This window comes from Pleuronectes platessa, chromosome 4, assembly GCF_947347685.1.
Source record: "Pleuronectes platessa chromosome 4, fPlePla1.1, whole genome shotgun sequence".
Lineage (NCBI taxonomy): Eukaryota > Metazoa > Chordata > Actinopteri > Pleuronectiformes > Pleuronectidae > Pleuronectes > Pleuronectes platessa.
The window spans coordinates 23,385,276-23,405,954 of NC_070629.1; the positions used below are offsets into that span (position 1 = coordinate 23,385,276).

Genomic DNA, 20,679 nt, shown 5'->3' on the forward strand with positions numbered 1-20,679 from the left:
CACAGGCTTTAAAAACTGTTTTAACTATTGCTGTGCAAGTCTTTTCCAGACGATTGTGGACGTCTGGGTTCCCAAGTTGTGGAAAATGTGCCTCCCACATGGTGGCACTTTCATAAAGGAGATATTTCTAAGTCTGCAGTTATAAATGCTGTAAGGCCATAAATGAAGAATAAGGAGTTTCTCAGTCTGTAAGTCATCAGCTAAAGTTAGTCATCTATAACAATCTGAAAAAGACAATGCACCTCAAATTGTTTTTGAAAGTAGCTGTTTCTGACAGCCCCTCCTTACGTGCCTATTTTGAAAAATAGCAAGAAACCATCTATAAACCAGACTAATTTCTGCTGTACCTCACAAACATTAATCATTAGATTAGTAAATAGAGTCAACTAATTCTTGTGAAATTGTAAAGATGTTGGATGCTGTGTCATGATTCAGTGAGTCCCTGGTTCGAGTCCCAGTCATTCCTCTACTTTCTTCATCTCTCTCTGTCCTCACTCTCCCTGTCCAATGACAAAAAGAGAAGCCAGGAGTGTTTGGCCATTGAAGAAGTTCTCTGTGCGTCTTGTTGTGTCTCAAATCGGAGCTGTCGTATTGTCTGCTGCTCCACACAGCTCTCTCTTGTGGTCACGCTGACCTCCACAATAGTTCTCATTGAGAGCAGCTCCATTCACTGTCACATGTGTCACTTTATCTGGCCAGGCAGTGATGCTGCTGCACAAACAGGCCACTCAGAGAGCAGCGTGCAATGACAGCATTTAAAGAACGGTCCCTGAAACAATTGTCTCCAGTTCGGATTTTTAATTTCCTCCTCACTCAATGCTCCTGACAGTTTTATTTTTGAGTTTGTGACAAATCAAATGACCTCGTGCTGGCCGCTGTCAGGCTCCTGTGAGGCCCCTGGTGTGACCCTAGAGACCGAACAGATTGAAAGAAGAACAGGAAGGTTAATGGGGTTGAACTCCACCCGTGAGAGAGGGATGTTTCGAATTTTCAAATAGAATCACTCAGAGACAAACTCTTGACTTAAGCAACAGCCGTGTCATTTTAATTTGGTTCCTGTTTTAGATGACGGCCTCAAATAGAGAAGTAGAAAAGACAAATTGACCTCAGAGAGGGAAATATGTCCTCAGTGGGAGACGTGAAAGGAGCAGGTTGGGACCACTAACGTACTTCTGCCCTCACAACTAAATTTCCATACAATTCTTTAAGGTTGTGGTGGAGGAAATACAAGGCTGTAATCTGATCGCTCTTTAGTAAACATTTTACATGATGCTCTTTTCCCTTTTCATCAGGAACACTTTTTTTTAAATTAACCAATCTACATGACAACTTTTACTTTTGTTACTTATAAGTAAAATTTTTATGCGTTTGTACTTTTACTAAGGTATGAATGCATAATCTCAACTCCACAGTGAGATGTGACTTCTTCTCCCACTACCACAGTTGAAACTTTGTTGGACCTGAACACCTCAGTCTTCTTTGTGGGTTCTAGGGCCACCTAGTGGACATGAATGATGTAAACTCCGCACAAAACTTTTTTGCAAGAGACAGGTTTCATGCTTAAAAAAAAAAAAATCTAACCTAAACCCTGATCATTCTATTGATACAAAAAAGTATGTTTGATTAGTTTGAGTATAAATACCATTTTTGGTGGTTTGTTTTAAAACGAAATTACAATACATTAGTATACTATGAATAATGTATTTAGTTTTTCAAATGTGAGGAGGTAATAAATTAAACTTGATTTTAGTCAAACAATCCTAAATATGTTGGGCTACAAGAAATTAAGAGTTTTTTCACATTGCCAAAATGACAATTAAATTATATTAAGTAATGAATTTGTCACAATCCCACTTTGAAATACACTTGACATATTTTGAAATATAGATTTAAGAACTCACTAAACACTATAAATTGAACTAATAAGTTCTAAATAATACAGACAATTCAAGTTGGGTTGTAACTGTGAGTTTATTACCATAGTATCAAACACTTCACCGCATTATTTCCATCCCAGTTAAAACTAGGCTAGCACTTTCTTTTCTCATACTCTGAAACCAGAAGTGAACAGATTCTAGTCCAGAAACCTCAACTCACTAATTTACCCTCTTATGAACAATTCATTACAGTAAACAGCAGATGACTCTTGTTGCTACACATGTTATATTTTGGTACAATGAAATACAAATAAACACATTTAATGCGTTTGTACTTCTCACATGACTCCAACTCTTCTGTCACTGGTGAAATCTGCTCCGAGGGCTCCAAACTAAACACTTTACTTGCTGCAGCTAAGCGAAGTGCACAGTCAGAAGCATTTTACAGCACGGTAGGGTTGTAAAATTTTATTTGGAGAAATCTGTACATGGAGGTTTTGGCCTTCAGTGGGTTCACATATATAAGCATAACTGGGACAAAGACAGGGAGCTCACTGAAGAACGACAGAAGTGCTATCCATTACTCAAAGGTGGACAGGAAGGTCAGTACAAGCTGCTTCAGTGTAGCATCTGATGCCTCCGAGATCATGCCGTCCACTCTGAAACAGAAAACAGTTAAAAAAATGTTGTTTATTTAAAACATGCAAATATGACCGGTATTTAGTATGACATGTATGTATTTCTTAAGCAGGAAAACAAATCTCACCTGATTGAAGTGAGGAGGGCCTGGTGCTGGCTGAGGACGTGCTGCAGGAAAGCCTTCTCGAACCTTGTGATCTTGCTAGGCTCCATCTTGTCCAAGTGACCTCTGACACCAGCATAGATGACTGTTACCTGCTCCTCGATGGCCATGGGACCTGGAGGCAAGGGCAGAGACAGTTCAGGGGTCCAATTAAGCTTTCATAAAGACAACTGTTGATTACATTTAAAAATGTCCTTTCTTGCCGCTATGGACAATACGGTGCTGTAAGTGAGAAAAGGAAATTGTAATTAACACTCACAGTACTGTCCCTGCTTCAGCAGTTCAGTGAGCCTGACACCCCTGCTCAGGAGCTGCTGGGTGGCAGCATCAAGGTCAGAACCGAACTGGGCGAAGGCAGCCACCTCACGGTACTGAGCCAGCTCCAGCTTCATGGTACCAGCCACCTAGGAGGTCAAAAAGAAATAGAAATTGTGACTAAAGCTTCCTGCTTGATGAAAAGCTGTTATTTATTTTTTTATTTGAATGCAGATGTTTTTTTTATTAAGATGTTACCTGCTTCATGGCTTTGGTCTGGGCAGCAGAGCCTACTCTGGACACAGACAGACCCACATTGATAGCTGGACGGATTCCCTTGTAGAACAACTCAGTCTCCAAGAAAATCTGCAGCAAACACATTTCGATTACAACCGATATAAAATAATGACAGAGAACATTTCATGAACGTGGCAGTGAGAGAACTTTAAAACCAACCTGTCCGTCTGTGATGGAGATGACGTTGGTGGGGATGTAGGCGGACACATCACCGGCCTGGGTCTCGATGACGGGGAGGGCGGTCAGAGAGCCACCACCGAAGTTGTCGTTCATCTTGGCGGCTCTCTCCAGCAGACGGGAGTGAAGGTAGAACACATCACCAGGGTAGGCCTCACGACCAGGGGGACGACGCAGCAGCAGGGACATCTGACGGTAGGCAACGGCCTGAGGAGGGGGGGGAAGTTAATTTACAAAAGGTCACAATTAGAAATACTACCTTAAGTTCATTATTGATAATGAGGAGAGAACGTTCTCCCAGAGATCTGAGCTCGTACCTGCTTGGACAGATCGTCATAGATGATCAGGGCGTGCTTGCCATTGTCTCTGAAGTACTCTCCCATGGAGCAGCCGGAGTAGGGGGCAAGGTACTGCAGAGGAGCAGCATCGGAGGCGGTGGCAGAAACCACGATGGTGTACTTCATGGCATCAGCGTCAGTCAGCCTCTTCACCAGCTGAGCCACAGTGGACCTCTTCTGACCAATAGCAACGTAGATACAGTACAACTTCTTCTTCTCGTCAGTTCCTTCGTTGAAACGCTTCTGGTTGATGATTGTGTCGATGGCAATGGCGGTTTTGCTGGGGAGAAGATTCCAGATTATTTGAAAGAATAGTTTTATGCATTTTTTTAAATGCTACAGTTCCTATTGATCAAAACATTTACCCAGTCTGCCTGTCACCAATGATCAGCTCACGCTGTCCACGGCCAATGGGCACCAGACTGTCCACAGCCTTGATTCCAGTCTGCATGGGCTCCCTCACAGAGATACGGGGGATGATACCAGGGGCCTTCAGACCCACACGCCTACGGATTGAGGAACCCAGGGGACCCTGAAAATGTTTTTAATAAACAAATGAGCCGTCATATAAAGATGATAAAATTGAGAATCTATTAAATTTTTGTAAAAGGTATTAATTATTTTTCATTAATGTTGATTAACAGTTAAACAATTAGATCCAAGTGTTCAAAATCTAAAAACTACATAATAATAAATGAAGACATTTCTTTGACAATGACCATTTAGAAGAATGGTAATCGAGAAGATCTGTTATTGGTCTTTAAAAAGCCATTAATATCTCAAATGACCTTTCCGTCAATGGCATTTCCCAGAGCGTCCACCACACGGCCGAGCAGCTCCTCGCCGACTGGAACATCCACGATGGCACCAGTTCTCTTCACGACGTCGCCCTCCTTGATCAGCTTGTCGTTACCGAACACCACAACACCAACGTTGTCAGGCTCCAAGTTAAGAGACATGCCCTGAAGGAAAAAAGCATTTTACACCTGGTTAGCAAGTTCCTAGTTGACAGTACATTGGCAATTTAAGACTGAGATACTTCTCACAAAAGAGTTCACCATGTTCTTTGTCTGTTTATAGACGTACCTTCAGACCGGAGGAGAACTCCACCATCTCTTCTGCCTGGACATTCCTCAGCCCGTACACTCTGGCAATACCGTCACCGATGGACAGCACACGGCCGGTCTCCTCCAGGTCGGCAGAGGTGTCGGCTCCCAAGATCTTCTCCTCCAGGATGGAGGACACCTCGGCTGTGCCTGTGAAAGAGAAGACAAACCACCTGTAAGAATACGGAAGCTTTATCATGCACACATGGTCAATATAATATACATGTCCCAGATTAATTTGACAGCGGAAACTAAATAATAAATTAATATAAATTCCTATATGGAAATAGATTTAGAAAATTATGTTAAGGGTGGAATTATTGATTTGAAGTTTGATTTCACAAAATAATGCGATCAAGAGTCTTAGGAATATGAGGAGCTGCTTTGTCAAACCATTCTAAAGAAATACGTTTGCCTGTAGAAAACTCTGTAGTCAATGTGACAGTGCAGTTACCAAACAGCTCTTAAAATCCCAGTATGACCTTCATGGACCATGTCTGGGAGCCTGACAGTTGAAGGATAAAGCTCGTGTCCGGGTGTTGTGGACTGTCTCACCTGTCTTCTGCAGCCATGGTCTGTGTGTGTGGAGGTGGCTGACACCGACACAGGCGGCCGGCAGAGCCTTGGACACCTGCGCACATAACGTCCCAGAGATTGTTATAACACGTCTTGCTGCACGAAATTAAAAGTTCACCGTGTACATCTGCAGCGAGGCTGTTGAAACCGGTGCGGGATCGAACGCAGGACGCAGGTTTGACGGCGCACCGGAGGGGACATGCGCTGTCAGACTTTCTGACCTTCACAGCGTGGCTGAATGAGCCGTTAGCCGGCTGCTACCGTTAGCATACCTGCTAACTGTAGCCTAGCTCGCTGCAGGACGAAGACTTGACGCAGCACAAGGGCAACGTCAACAAACGCATCCGTGACATCCACTGCAGAATTATCAGCGTATTTTTTATTTTAACCGAGTTCGGATGACTCGCGTGAAACAAGCCGCGTTCACCAGCGGTAGGAAAAGTCCGCTAGCGGCCTGTAGCGTTCACGTTACCCTTCACGCCCACAAGGTTCACACTGACATTACGGTAAATCGCTGCAAATGCAACATGGAGTTGTCCATTGATCAGGTTGAATACTTACAAATCCAGCCCTTCTTGGCAGGCTCCGGGCCAAAGCTGCTGCTACTCTCACGGATAACATGTTGTCTGGATGCTAATGACCTGTCCTCCGCTGCACCGCCTGGGAGTCAATGTAATGGCTGAATGGACTCTTCTTCTATTTATGTGGCACCCATGTCACATTTCCTGCTCCGACTCATTGTTGCCCCCTGTCGTCAGGGATAAGACTCTGTCAGAGTTTTTATACTGTACGTTACTATACTTTACTATATTTTACTATACTGTACTGTTCTATAATATACTATACTGTCGAACTGCTTAAGCTTGAAAAGTTCCCATCAGTCTTCTTTTAACCTAAACATGATGTTGTGTCTCTGTTTTCAGAATCAGGTTTACACAAGGAATTTGCTGTGGTTTATTTGTTCAAGTATATATATATATAAGAAGTATAAAAATTGAAGACAAAAATTAAATATAGATAATACTATGAGTGTTGTTTTTATTCTCTATTATTTTATCACTATTTATAGGTTTGTGAATTATAAATCACGATAGCACAAATAACATTTAGAAAATCATGTTTTCTTTTGAGAAATAAAATAATATAAATTGTACTGCCGAGTTTGTAAATTCATGTTTGTTTTTGCTTTTTACTAACTGTCATATTTAAAATGTTTGCTTTAATTCCATTTCACCTCAAAAACATAATATTAATTTAATTTAGGTCCCTTTTACACCACACACAAAGCATCTACTGTTATACCAACAAAAGCACAAACGATATAATGGAAATCCATATGAATGATAACAAATTAAACGGTATAGAATAATTAAGCTAGTGCATTAATTTATTTACATTTTTACATTTCCATCATGTCCATCTTTCTAACTCCTTCCCAGCTGTATTCTTTCTAACAACATTAATTAAATGAACCGTTACAGGGCTGACCTGGGGCCACATAAGCAGCAGACAATAAATGTATAAGCGGCTAGATTGATCGACCCTTTTACAGATACCCAATTTATGTTATAATGAATAGTAATATGAATGAGTAGGCAAAATATCAAACGCGTCTCCATTATACTACAAACTGTTTATTCTCATCAATGTTGTAAATACTGTTATTTTTGTTGATTTGTTCATTTTCACATGGTTTCTATTGCACTTCTGTTTGTCCTGGGAGAGGGATCGTCACATGAGTCTCTCTCTGAGGTCTCTATGTCCCCCCCCCCCTCCCGGCTATTTTGGTAATTTTTCCTTAGTCTTGTTAATGGGATGGAACACACGATGTCGCACCTTGTTAAGTCCTATGAGACAAATTGTGATTTGTGAATTTGGGCTCTATAAATATTTTTTTATAGATGATTGATTGATTGATGTTGCTTCTATTGCAGCAGATAAGCCTCTAAATGAGGTTTGTTGATGCCTGAAAGTTTAATAATTTGGATTTGCAGTTTGTCGTGACCTCTGAGATTTTCAATAACCTTTGTTGCTAAATGACATTGACTGAACTTGAGCTGCTCAAATGTCAAAACGTCAATAACAACTAATCAGACTTTTTGCATGTGATCACTTCTCAATCCTCACCAAAGCATTTAAAAATCAAAACACAAGACAACTTTTCACGGTGACTCCATTGTTCTTCGAGGTCAGTGTGGAGCCTCGCAGCGTCGCAGCATCGCCCCCTACCGCCGGGGACAGGACACGACACGTCTGCTTTTGTCAGAGTCAGACAGTCGATCCGCTCGGTCCTCCAGCAACAAGCAGCCGCCTGAATGTAGATCCGCATGGGCTCATACTTCTCTGTCTCTCCGAATAACCCAGCGGAACCTTGAGATACGGATCCCAGGATGGTGTTAGTGCATGTCGGATACCTGGTTCTACCCGTATTCGGCTCCGTAAGAAACAGAGGTACGGTATAAATATTCATATCGATCCCAAAACATGTGCCCTGTTTATCTTAATATTCACTGCAGCTGCCCTGGCTAGCTAGCCGGAGCTTAGCCGCTTGGCTAGCTCGCGTTAGCTAGCTCGAAAATAGCGGTCGGGTGATTCGCGAACGTGACTTCTATTTAGCCCGTGTTGATTTGAGATTAACGCGAACTACCGAGCCGTCGAGTTTATGTTGTGCGATCGCGGCTAATTAACGAGCTAAACCGCCGCTAAAGGGTAAGCTAACTGGCTCCTTGGCTAAGGCTATGTCTTGGAGCGGAAACATCCCTCACAAAGGATTCACACATGCGGTCAAATCCTCCCACCACCCCCCCACCCATCCACCCATCCTTCCCTCAAAACAAAAAACAGATATCAACTCGAGACGCGTTTTATTTGTGTTTGTTCTAATTCACATCACGGTGCACGGCTGTAACCTCCAACCCCCTCCAGCCGTATTTGCCTTGGAAAAAAATACCGCAAAATAGACGTAGCCTCTCCAGCCAGTCAGCTTATCTGAGCGCGGATGATGTCATTTGAAGATCATCTGCTCCTGCTATCGCTCGCTCGTTTCTCCCTCTTTCTCTCCTCGCACCGGGGTTTCACTCGGCTTTTCTCCGCGTCGACCGGCCCGTAGACTCCCCCGGTAGACGGGTCAATTAGCCCCGGGGAAGCGTGGAACCCTCCCGATCCATCAAAGCATCACTCGCCCTCTTTTCCTTTTTGTTTGCTAATTGGCAATTCAGCAGCTGTTTGTTTGGAGCTGGCAAAAATTGCAGCAGCAACAACAACAAAAACAAGTAAACCAAATAAAACAATTGATAAAGCTACAGTGTAACATTAATTTCATAACAGTGGCCTCAGTGATTTCATTGTGCTTTTATTTCTGTTCTTATTTCCCTGTTTCATAGTATGGAGGCTGGCTCTACATTCTGCATTTATCAGATCTTTGTCGTCCCCCCCATTGTGTAGCTAATGATCATCTGCTGCTGTGTGGTGTGGCGTGGCCTCTGCCTGTTCTCTGCATTTAGCTGTATTGTGAATCCCTTCTTCATTTCCTCTTTCCATCAGAAGACGACATTGGTATTCACAAAAAAAAATACAAAGCACTCCCCCTCCCTCCCTCCCCAGATGTACTCAGCCATAGACTTTCCATGTTGAGCTAAAACAATAGCTAACACCTAGACCAGAGCACCTTTTTTGTCCTTTTTCTTGTCAAATTGCTGTAGCACTGAGTTAACATTTTTTTTTTTTTTTTTAGATATCAGTTGAATGTCATTGTGTACCTCCCATCCAGTCTTGATAGACAACATGCTGTAAATTCCTGTAAAGTGGATACATTTTGCATGATCTCAAACACTGCACTGCATCGTTGAACACCAGAATTCGGCTCATCCTCCTTTCTCTTCACACAAGGTGCAATGTACGTAATTAAAAAAAAAAGTAAATAAAAGAAGACCCTCTAATTTGGAAAAAAAAGAAAACAGCGCATGCAAATTTGAACCCACATGCATGCCATGTTTGTTGTTGTCAAAACATTGCAGCAAACGCTGTGACGTGATCACTTGCAATGACTTTAAAGGTACACTGCACCTGCACACAACAACCTGCCATAACTGTCTCCATTTTTGTGTAATCCTTTTCGTTCCCTTTGCAAATTTCAAGCTTCGAATCACACTGAATTGTCAGGGCTGTTTTGCCGTCTACTGGGCAAATGAAACTAAACATTCAAGCAATCAAAACATGCTCACTGGTGGTTCATCACTTCCTTATTTTCCCCCACTAACATACGGCCAAAATGCTATCCATTTCACAGGGATGCCTATTTTCCTGCACTGCTAAAAAAACAAACAGAGATCCTCTATTAGTAATAACGTCTTTTATTGTTTGGTTGTGGTCTCTCTTTACCTTTTGTTCTGGTAATAGTACTTTCAATGCATGATCACATTTTATGATTCATACTTTTTGGTTTTTGTTTTTCTACATTGACTAGTGAAAATCCAATGTAATCTTTCTGTAGTAAAGATGTACCCTGCTGTACTGGAATCATGTGCTGTAGCCAACACGTCTGCTCATTGGATGCCGCTTTTGTTCTTTTTAACCCTATATGGAGCATGGTGGGCCTTGCCTTCAGTCTATGTTGTTTATTTTTGTTGCATGAAATTATACTATTATTATAAGCAAAAAACAGGAAAGAAAACACAAAATCCACATATACTAATATTTTTCAATAAAGAATATAGTGTTTTTCCTAACCTTCAGTGTGCTTCTTGCTGATTTCCATTTATTGTCCTCCCTCTCCCGTGTCCCAACCTGCCCCCTCTCCACCCCCCCACCCACCTCTTCTCCCGCTGTGACAAAGATAGACGATTTCCACGCTTCCTCCATCACAGGGCCTGAATGAGTCTATCTGCTGTCATTCATGGTGATCGTTCTTCACTGAGATGCTTGAAAACGCAGTGTGCTATATTTTAAAGTCTAGATGAGAGCCTTTGACCCACGGCAGCAAGGTCATCCGATGTCGGCCCGGCTTCACACCGGCGACCTCCTTTTTAACCCGTACATTTTGACGGAAAGCTGCACGGCTTACCTCTCGTGGGCGTGTTTTTGAACTCATACTGCCTTTCTCAAGCGTACTCAAAGTAAATGCAATGTAGACTGCCTATTTCCTCATGATTTTTAGAAGAGAAAAAAAAGAAAATTCCACTGTTTACATCAAAATTCGTCATGTGTTTTACACTGTCAAGGCAGATTAAACTCAAACCGTACTGGAATTTAGCGTCTTGCACAATTTTAATCTCTTAACTGGCAGGTTTCTGTAAAATTCACTGCTTCACTTTCTGCCAAATGGACTTAGCAGAGCACAGTTGGGTTGAATCCTGCTCCGCTGGAGGCCCGCTATGGCTCTTTTTTTGGCCGGGGTTTCCTTAAAGGTTTCTAATCAAAGTTAAATTTGTTACTATAGTGTCTCAGGCCTTCCATAATCAAAACAGTCTGTTTCAGCCGAAGCACAGCATTAATACCACATTGCACCACAGCACAAGCTAGCCTGTCCATTTCTCCCTGTTGAGTCTTGACAGCCGTCTGTTCGGCGCTGTTGCCAAATAGCTGTGGTTGGAGGGAGTAAAAAAGCATTCCAGCTATTTCCTCTAGATCCTGAATGTTCATATGGCAGAAGAACTTGTTGAGCTTTACTGTAAGTGTAAGGCACAAAGAGACGGTCGATTTTTTTTTTTTTTTTACTGAAACACGTTGAACAGTTTGATTGTATTGCCCGGTTTCCTCTTTAAGAATGAAGGAATACGTCTTTAATGTTGAATAGATAGAAACTTGGCATCTAAACAGTTTAATGTAAAGTAAATAGTAGGTACTGAAGGTTAACTTGCAGGAGAGCATTGACCAACACTCGGCTGCAGAAATGATAAGAACTGAGCTGCGTTGAAGATCTGGTAGATTTCATCTGTTCTGATCCAGTCCGCTAGTCTGTGACTCAGAAGACCAGGAGTCACTCCAGAGGTCGGAAATGCAATTAAAGAAAATGAAAAGCTCACGTTGTGTGTGCAGGACCGAGAATGGTTGTCATGCTCATGGTACTTGTGGTAACCATCATTTTCCCACCCCCACAGAAGTATTTTTCACCCTAGGTAAGAGGTAGGGCTTCATTAACATGCTATATCACACACACAGTGACACCACATTTCACCCACAATTAATTCCAGCTAATCTCTTCCCCTCGGGTGCCTGACAACTTCTCCTTATCCTCCACAGGATCCCATTTCAACCGGCAACAGCAACAACAGCAGCAGCAGCACAGCCATGCTACCTCTTGCCGGCACTTCCAGTTAGGTCCTCAGGCCCCGCTGACCATGGACTTCCCCATGCCCCACCCAGGGCAGCCACAGTCAGGCATTAACCCCCACTTGGCCCCTCCCGGCCACCAGCATGGCCCTCAGCTCCACCCGTCCCTTAATTCCCTGCCCACCCCCCAGTTCCAGGACATCTCCGCCCCTCCCTTCCTACCTCAGGCATTACACCAGCAATACCTCCTCCAGCAGCAGATCCTTGAGGCCCAGCACCGACACATCCTGCCACCCTCCAGGTATCCACACAGGTTGTTAGGGGAATTTACTGTACAAGTGTTGGTTCGAGTGGATCAGTTGCGTAGCTTCATATATTTACTGTTTCCTTGGGGTAAATCAAAAAGATATCTTCAAACACTTGGTTATTTTTGTCGGTAGACGTACCCCAGAGAGAGTTCCTCACCAGCCCCACAGATTACGGCCTGGGTACGAGTTTGCTCCGCCTCTTCATGTGCCCCCTCAGCCGGTGGTGCAGCAGCCCCGTTACCTGGCCGAGGGCACAGACTGGTAAGAAGAATACCATGGATAACACTGAACATAGCGCCACAGTGGCAAACAGCTATTTGTTTTTATTCTGTTAGAAAAACATGGTGTAATTTCAGATAGAATTCTTATTTAATTACACCAAGTAATTTAATACTAATTCATACTTTCACACTGCTGATTTAATTTGGGCAAGATATGTTTTTCTTTCATTTTGCTTTGGTATGACTGCACCATCACCTGCCGTCACTAAACGGGTTTAATACCAAGTTGAAAAAGAGCCCAAAGCTAATCAACTCTTATTAGACACTAAATTCGGAAATATACACTAATAAATGTAAATTTAGTTAGAATTTAGAAGAATTTGTATGAAAGATTCAGATTTAACTCCACAACCCTTCCATGTAAATCACAGTAGGCTGAGTAATACTGTGGTTGCTGCTGCTCTGCTAACAAATGACTGTTTGTCAATCAGCGGTAAATAGTGACTAGTGTGTAAATGACTGACTTGGTTTTGGGTTTCTGTGCAGGGATCTAAGTGTCGATGCTGGACTGCCGCCCCACCAGTATCACATCCATCCACTGCCACAGCACTATCAGCACTACCTGACCTCTCCTAGGATGCACCACTTCCCTAGAAACAATGCCTCAACGCAAGTGGTGAGCCTCCTCTTCCAATCAGTCCCGCTCGCCTCGGTGAACTCGCACCGACTCTCCTGCGGTTGTCTGAGATCAATCTCGATACCCAGCAACCGGGGATGACCCGTTATCCTGTGGGTTTTTCTTTGTTTCTCCTTCCTGATTAATGCTGCAGAGCTGACACAAGCTTCTTTTATCTGTCATCTCCCAGGTTGTCCATGAGATCAGAAACTACCCATATCCCCAGCTGCACTTGCTGGCTCTGCAGAGCCTCAACCCCTCCCGCCACGCGTCTGCCGTTAGAGAGAGCTACGAGGTTTGTGCTATCCTTCCGCTCCGCAGCAGACGCACCAGTCAACATTAATTTATCACCGCGGTCCTTGTGACTAATGTGCTGGACAGGCTTGAGTGTGTAACTGATTGTCTTGTTTCCAGCTACTCTGTGTTCCAGATGCCTTTAATGGTCCAGCTGTCTTCAATTTCATGACATTTGTTTTCATTTGAACAAGATGCTTTTATTTTCTAAGAGGCACTCTCCGGATCCTTGAACCACTAACTTATATCAATATATTCACATGTTTGATTGCAAATGCCAATTCTGTTTCACTCTGCAGGCATTTGCACTTTTAGTCAGAATTAGAACAAGACATTCACAAATGGTCTCCTTTTTTAGGAGCTTCTGCAGCTGGAGGACCGGCTGGGCAGTGTCAATCGTGGAGCGGTCCAGACGACCATAGAGAGATTCACTTTCCCCCATAAGTACAAAAAGGTAAATTAGACCCCCCGGTATAATACCTTCACGCTGAGAGGAAGACCGACTTGATATGGAGCGATAGAGAGGAAGAATTGGACGAGAAATAAATTAAACCAAGAGAAAAGACAGGAATGTAAAAGGTCAGCACTGGGTGGAGAGGATCATGGAGTGAAGACGAGGGTTTGGGAGGGGATCAGGAGTCTCGCTGCAGTTCAAAGGTCAAACTCATTTCCGTTGGCAGATTAGTGAGACAGGTCTGCAGCATGCACAATTCGAGGCGAGCGATGACTCATGCAGTTGTCTGCAGATATGTGCGTGGAATGAATTTAAAGAAGCGTCAGCACTGAATATGACCCAAATTCTCTGGGAGGAGTTCTCAGATCATTTAGTGCGCTGTGAGTGGGGGGGGAAGTAATTGAGCCTTTTCCATCTGATGTCTTATTGTCTCTCTCTCTGAGAAGCATGACCAGGGGACTCCTTTCCTCGATTCCTGGCCCACTCATATCCACCTATGGCAAAAACATAGCACGCAGCTGCACGACACACTGTGATAACTGACGTCTGTTTGCTTTGCTCGGTGCAGAGAATACCCCAGGACCTGAAGATGTGTCTGGAGGATGAGGAGCTGGACACAGATGAGAAGTGCACCATCTGTCTGTCGATGCTGGAGGAGGCAGAGGACGTCAGGTACAACTGCACATTTGTCTGTTAATTTTTCAATAGGGGGGGTTATGCAAATGTGAGCCTAATAGTTGTACTTATCATTTGTCGTGGGCTGGGTGATGTGTTTCCTCTGTTTTGTTGTGGAAGGGTGGAGAATGACCTCAGGAAGAACCCATTAACTTTTGGCCTGGGTCCAGATAAATGGGTTGATCCAGATTTCTTCCCACTTTATTTAATAATTCGTCTATTACTCCCACAGTCAGTTGTGTGCGTGGCTGTAACTCTATTTCAGCCACATGATTGGTTATGCTGTTCTCATTATCATTGGCTGTTTGTGTTTTCTGTCAAAACGTGGATGGAATGACTTCTATTCACGTTGTATCGACCATGTCTCTATTTCTAACGAGGAAAGGTTATTTCGTGATAATTATCTTTACCGTTATATCGTCCAGCCCTTGGCTCCATAGGAAAATGCTTGTACCCTGTAGCCATCCAGACTTTTTATTTCTATTTTGGGATTTTATTTAAATATCTTGAAACTGTTAAATGGATTGCCCTCGTATCCGGTACAGATACACATATATATAGGGTTTCCAGATGAGTAATCCTCTAGACCTCCCTGACTTTTCGTCCACCATGACGTTGGCAGGTTGTGTTGTTTAGCCGAATGTCCTGAAAACATTTGGATGAACTGCCGTGTTATTTCAGAGATCGGGTTGTGGGTAATCACTAGATCATCCTCTTTATGTTCTTTTGCGTGGTGAGTTTTTAGATTAGCGTGAAAAGATAGAGATAAAGCAGTGTCTCATTTGCTCAGTTTGGGAACTATGCACAATGCAGTCGTTGATACACAGTGTTGTTACTCTTTAGGTTGTTTGGGAAAAGCTCCACGTACACAAACACACACTCACTTCGTAAACATAAATTGTTTCTGCCAAGTCATTTCAAAGCATCAGGTCCAAAAATCTTCTCAGAGGATTTCTTCCAGAACCTCATCTTAAAAAAAAAAACTCTCTGAAGACAACATTCGCATTTCACGAACCTTATGATGTGTGTCCAGTGTTGTGATCTGTCAAACTGGCAAAGTGGCCGAGCAAGTTATTTTTTTATTTTCTGAGAGAAAAAAACAGTCATGAATTAATAAAGTAGGTGAAATCCTTTCCAGCTTTGGGTGTTTCTAGTCCCGTGATATTTTTAAGAGTTGGGTCCTGTTCAGAGGAAAGCTGCATTTCTAATTATGAGCTTGTAGAATATATTTATTCAGTTACGTTCTGAATCCATAAACTCTCCGGTCTCCCGATCATTCAGTAATCGTGCCTGTTTTAAACTTAGAATTTAAATAAGTGAATGTATGAAGAGCTCATGTCTTTGGACACAAATATTAGGTGATTATTATTGCATTCAGGACACACACTCACCAAAGAGAAAATATAGAATGTGTGTGAAGTTAAAACAAGTTGATTTATAAAGTAACTTGAACCAGGCCTGTGATGTGTCCTGTGATGCTTTCAGGGTAATCTGAACTCAGAGTGACATGATAGGAAAAGAAAAGACAATTCTCATTAGGGACATCTGAGATATTTTATAACTCTTGACCTTTTATTTGGACATTTTTGTTCTTACTGGTTGATTAAAGCTATTTTTAACAACAGACAGTCTCCGATCACCGTAGAATGAATGCAAACATGTTCCTAGAGCACCAATATGTGGAGTCCTCATTAAGTAGACTTCGGAATTCCCTTGCTAACGGTATTGTCAAGTCGAGGTGTGCGTTTTTAAGCAGCAGTCACAGTTTCCCCACAGATAAAATCAGATGTGAGCTGTGAAGCGAAACGTGATCACAAGAGGTCACTTGAGACGCAGTCTGATGCCAAATGTGAACCACAGGCAGACATCTGGGTCTATTCCCGACACAACCTGGAGACTTACCACGACAGGAGCCATTAAATCACACGCTCCTCAACCAGTTCAAGGCTACAGCTTGGCTCTCACCATGTTATATTTTATTTCTCTGTTATTTTATTTTACGGCAGTTTGCATGTGCTTTTTAACTTAACTTGACTTGAGTAGCCACCTAACATCCAGCTGTTAGAACAGTTCTTAGTTATGTTATTTATAACAGTGTTTATAGTGTATAACTATCAGAACCATTTTCGCAGTTTTCACTCTCTATGAACAAAGAGGTGACGCTCAATCTCTGACATAAATATAAAAAATACGCATACAATTTTGCTATAACTATAAATAATAAAAAAAACTGAGAAATCGTAAGAAAAAATATCTTTGCTGGTTTGTCCAAGAAATTTCAGATACTGGAAACTCAAATATAAAGCAGGCAGCAGCTAAAAGTTGTTTCTATGGTTCATACAAAATTAATTACATGTTTTTTAATCCTCTGTGTCCGCAGGAGATTACCCTGCATGCACCTCTTCCACCAGGCGTGTGTGGACCAGTGGCTGGCCACCAGCAGGAAATGCCCCATCTGCAGAGTAGACATTGAGACCCAGCTGACCCCCGACAGTTGATGACTCCTGTCGACTCCCGCAGCTTCGGATCTGGTCTTGTGAATTCTCCATTGCCTCCCGTCTGGGGGGAAAAGCTCTGCCAAACACCCCTCCTCCCCCTCTGCATCACTCCACGAGCCCGCCTCCTGAGACGGCCGTGACAGAGGGATCAACAAAGCACACTCACCCACAACACAACGAGGGACAGGGGGTTGACGCACAGATCGGCGGCTGGAAGGTTGGTTGAATGGAACTTAGCTGGATGTAAACGTAGCAGCGGACACGTATGGACAGATGTGCTGAGGCTTCACACGAGTCTGTCAGTGCACCCTGTGTACATTTCTCCATACAGCCACACACACAGAGACAGAGACAGAGAGAGAGAGAGAGGACACTGACCACCAACCTCCCCAGCTCAGTGTGGTGTATTAAGGCCATGTCTCTGCCACAGCATCTAAACCCCCCCCCCCCAGGCCTGTGAAAAATCCTTTAAGCTGCACTCTGCCCAAGCCCTCAGCACATCTGTACAGAATATTATCAAATGATTAGCATGAGGTTGTTTGGTGTGAACTCTTGTAGCCGAATGCTTGTGGTGTAATGGAGTATAGTACTGAATAAGTATTTACAGAGTAACAGTGTTGTGTAGCAAGCAAAAAGCCTTTTGAGAAATATGTGTGTGCAAAAATAAAACCTACAGAACAGAGAGGGTGAATACAGCTCTGACGGCGAGAACACGCGGCGCGTTCAATCATAGGCAACGACAGGAAGAGCTAGTTGTGTAAAAAGGCCAAAAAATCCCTCGGTTCTCGTCCAACGCGGTTTTGGATGAACGGTTGGTGGACGCCATCAGAGTTTGATGCTGAACCCCGCTAACTGCAGGCATGGCTTCCAGTGATCTGTGTAGTGTCGTAGTCGGGGCCTCTATAATCTAGAGCGGGGGCCTCGGATGTGCATGCTGTCTGGCAGGCTTGGGCTGTGTCGTTAATATTGTGGAGCAGTAGAAACAGGGACTGTGTCTGTGCATGTGACGCGTATACTATGACTCTGACGATCCCACTCATTCATAGAGGAGGAACGAGAATGCACCCCACCCCAATCCCCACCCTTCCCCTCCCTCTCCCCTCTCCCCCGACCAAAGTTGCCCTTAGACACAGATCTCGGACAAACGTAGCATTTCTCTCCTAGTGTCTGCGATTAGGATTCAAAGAGCTGCTCGGCGGGTCCGTGTCTAACAGCAACTCCTCTGTGTTGCCTTGCTCACGGCATGATCGTGGTCATGAGAGGCCGGCATGGGCTTGAGGATGCAGTGCCTGAGTCTTGCCATCAGAGTGAATAAAATCAGACATTTGTGTCACCTTTTACCGGAACCTTATTGCCTATCGAACAAGCACATGTGATTTCTTATATGCGGGCGTATTGCCTCTGTTGTGTATCGGCTCCTTTTCATTTCAAATCTAAGTTGCTCCCACTGTTTAATAAAAAGACTGTGTCTGGTGTTACAGGGAAAAATACAAACTAGTTTGCCTGTGATATGTGCTAGAATGTGTATGACAGCCCCCCCTCTCCCATTGTAGTCGCGTACGCTAGAACAACTGTGATATGTTCGGTGATAGAAGCCGTTTTCTCTATATCATGCATGAACCATGTCGGCGTTGTCCACTTGAAGGAGGGTGAAAGGGAGAAAAAGCCATCCATTTGAAAAATACCAAACAATTGTTCTTAACATTAGTTTTTTATTTCAAGTGTCGATTTGAGTTTTTTTTTTTTTTTTTTTGCCATTTCTTTATTTGTTTTTTCTTATTACCTGTATTCTTTTTGCTCACATGCCAATTTGGACATGGTACTAATATGCCGAGTCCTTGTCCATTTTCACCATAGTGAAGAAAAGGCTGCAATGCTGCAAAAACATATTTATTGTTGTTCTAATGTAGCTTGTGTTTTGTAAATGCACTATAATATGGAGTTGCCTGATTTTTTGGTTTGGTGACGTGGGTTCTTCTTGTCCTAGAGTTTGTGTTTCTTCTCAGTTTCAAGTATTTTCATGCTTCCTTGTGTATTATCGGAGGGTAACTTGACTGTTTGTGTTGCTTTATTTTTCTTTCCTTTTTGTATGAGACCTCCATCCAAAAAACTACAGATGGATGAAAAATGGAGGTTCGCTAGTTCACATAGAATGCTGTGATTAAAGATGCCTTAAGTATTTAACAATCATTATTTATTACTAACTGTAGCTAGCTAGCTATTGTGGTGGAATATTTAATGTCTCTATCTCATAACTTTGCAATTTAATCAATATATTTATTTAAAATAACACAAAATATAAAAAAAAGAATACCTCATTATGCATTGGTCGGTGGGGATGCTTTTGCATGCCGTCTGTGTTTTCTTTTTCAAAGGAGGAAAAAAAAGAAAATTGTTGAAAAATTGACCTGGGGGGAGAGTTTCCCGACACATTTACTAGCCAGCATGGTGCTGTTGATCTGGATTACATTCCATTCATGTCATCTCGTGATTTTTTTTTATGTCTGAATGATTTATTTTTATCATTTAAACATCGTCATCTGCTTTGATTCAAAGCAGATGACGGGGTACAGCTCCTTTGTCTTAGTGCGGCTCCACAGTTTGCTTGCTCTTCTCGTATGATAGCGCTTTGTTTCCCATAATCGGTCCTTATTTGAACATTTCATTGTTTTGTTTATTTGTATTATTACATTCACGTTCACAATATTCAATCATATCTGGATCTCAGTTTAGTGCTTATTGTTTAGGACCCACATAACGAGCTGTATTATTCGTTCTTCTGTATCGCTGGCAGTTGCTTTGTGTGGGTTTTTGGAAGTATGTAACATGCTAACTTGAGCCATTGATCTTATTGAGCAAACTTCTGGTGTGCTGTGGTTATACAATATAGATAGCGTGTTTCACACCTGGGTATAATAAGCTAACTACGTTTTCGGTGTGCATTTCTTATAAAAAATACTAATACTAATCCTGCAAATTATTATAACGTGTATCGGATTGGAATGACGCTGGCTGGTCTTACTATTCTTCTTCTTTCATTTCGTGCTCTCACTGGCCTTACCCAACGCCCTCCACAGTGTACCCCCATAACTCCAGAGCGAACTGGACAGTAGCCATAGTATTAACTCAAGCTGATGAACCGGAATGAACAGTAGAACTTAAAGCACAAGCTTTTTAATGCATGTCCTTCTCAGGTTTTCCTATGTGTATGTGGGAGTAGCTCTGTAGATGTGTTTAATATGATGCTGTACCTTCTTGAATATTTCAGATGTTTCTTTGCTGCTGAAAAAATTGTCGATTATTAACCTGCCAGTGAAAAAGGGAAGTGGCCATCTTTGTACAACACACTGCTGTTTTGCTGTAACCGCGCAATGTTTTATGATCTTGAGTATTTTATAGAAAAGTAGAAGTATGTATCAATAATATGAAAGCAATAGCTAAATCATAATGAAGAATAACATGATCAGTGAATATTGTGGAAAATCTTTAGATTCACTCTGGGTGGATTTTGTACTGTATTTATTACTAATGATGATGCAAAAAGTTGCATAGCTTAACCCAAACTGTTCTGTCTCTTTTTTATTTATTGTCTTGTATATGATCTTTTTGTATGTGTTTTTCAAATAAACTGCCTAAAATGCTGACGACTAATCTAGTGTGTGGTTTTATTTGTCATCCTGGTCTAATCATTTAAATGCAATTAATCAATTAAAATGAATCAATCTTTTGCTTGAAATAATTGAGACACAGCGTCCTTCTCACAAAATATCAATGTCACATCTATGTAAAATCTAAAGGATCCTTATCAATAAAGTTTATGTTGAAAAACAATTTTGTCCCCAATTAATTGTTATT

At 42.4% G+C, this 20,679-nt stretch overlaps 2 protein-coding genes across 4 annotated transcripts; one reads left to right on the forward strand and one right to left on the reverse strand.

Annotated features, from left to right (window-relative positions):
• Positions 1-1,952: 1,952 nt before the first annotated feature.
• Positions 1,953-6,141, reverse strand: LOC128438279 (ATP synthase subunit alpha, mitochondrial). The gene is made up of 11 exons (XM_053420781.1): positions 5,990-6,141; positions 5,408-5,483; positions 4,833-5,002; positions 4,535-4,708; positions 4,112-4,278; positions 3,726-4,026; positions 3,391-3,615; positions 3,193-3,300; positions 2,939-3,083; positions 2,644-2,794; positions 1,953-2,536 (listed from the first exon to the last, which is right to left on the reverse strand). Exons 1-11 carry the CDS (start codon positions 6,047-6,049, stop codon positions 2,458-2,460), a joined length of 1,656 nt encoding a protein of 551 aa, XP_053276756.1. The 5' UTR covers positions 6,050-6,141; the 3' UTR covers positions 1,953-2,457.
• A 1,546-nt stretch (positions 6,142-7,687) lies between these two features.
• On the forward strand, positions 7,688-20,475 carry ark2cb (arkadia (RNF111) C-terminal like ring finger ubiquitin ligase 2Cb). Of its 3 annotated transcripts, XM_053420811.1 has the most exons (9): positions 7,738-7,879; positions 11,465-11,544; positions 11,669-11,999; positions 12,139-12,267; positions 12,774-12,903; positions 13,094-13,198; positions 13,556-13,651; positions 14,220-14,323; positions 16,707-20,475. In XM_053420811.1, the coding sequence occupies exons 3-9, from the start codon at positions 11,767-11,769 to the stop codon at positions 16,822-16,824; spliced, it is 915 nt and encodes a 304-aa protein (XP_053276786.1). In that variant the 5' UTR covers positions 7,738-7,879; positions 11,465-11,544; positions 11,669-11,766; the 3' UTR covers positions 16,825-20,475. The 3 variants fall into 3 exon arrangements, 2 of the variants coding, with proteins under 2 accessions (XP_053276785.1, XP_053276786.1); XM_053420810.1 differs by lacking the exon at positions 11,465-11,544 and having other exon boundaries at positions 7,688-7,879; XR_008338315.1 differs by lacking the exons at positions 11,465-11,544; positions 11,669-11,999; positions 12,139-12,267; ... (3 more) ...; positions 14,220-14,323; positions 16,707-20,475 and adding an exon at positions 8,812-10,155.
• The last annotated feature ends 204 nt before the right edge of the window (positions 20,476-20,679 follow it).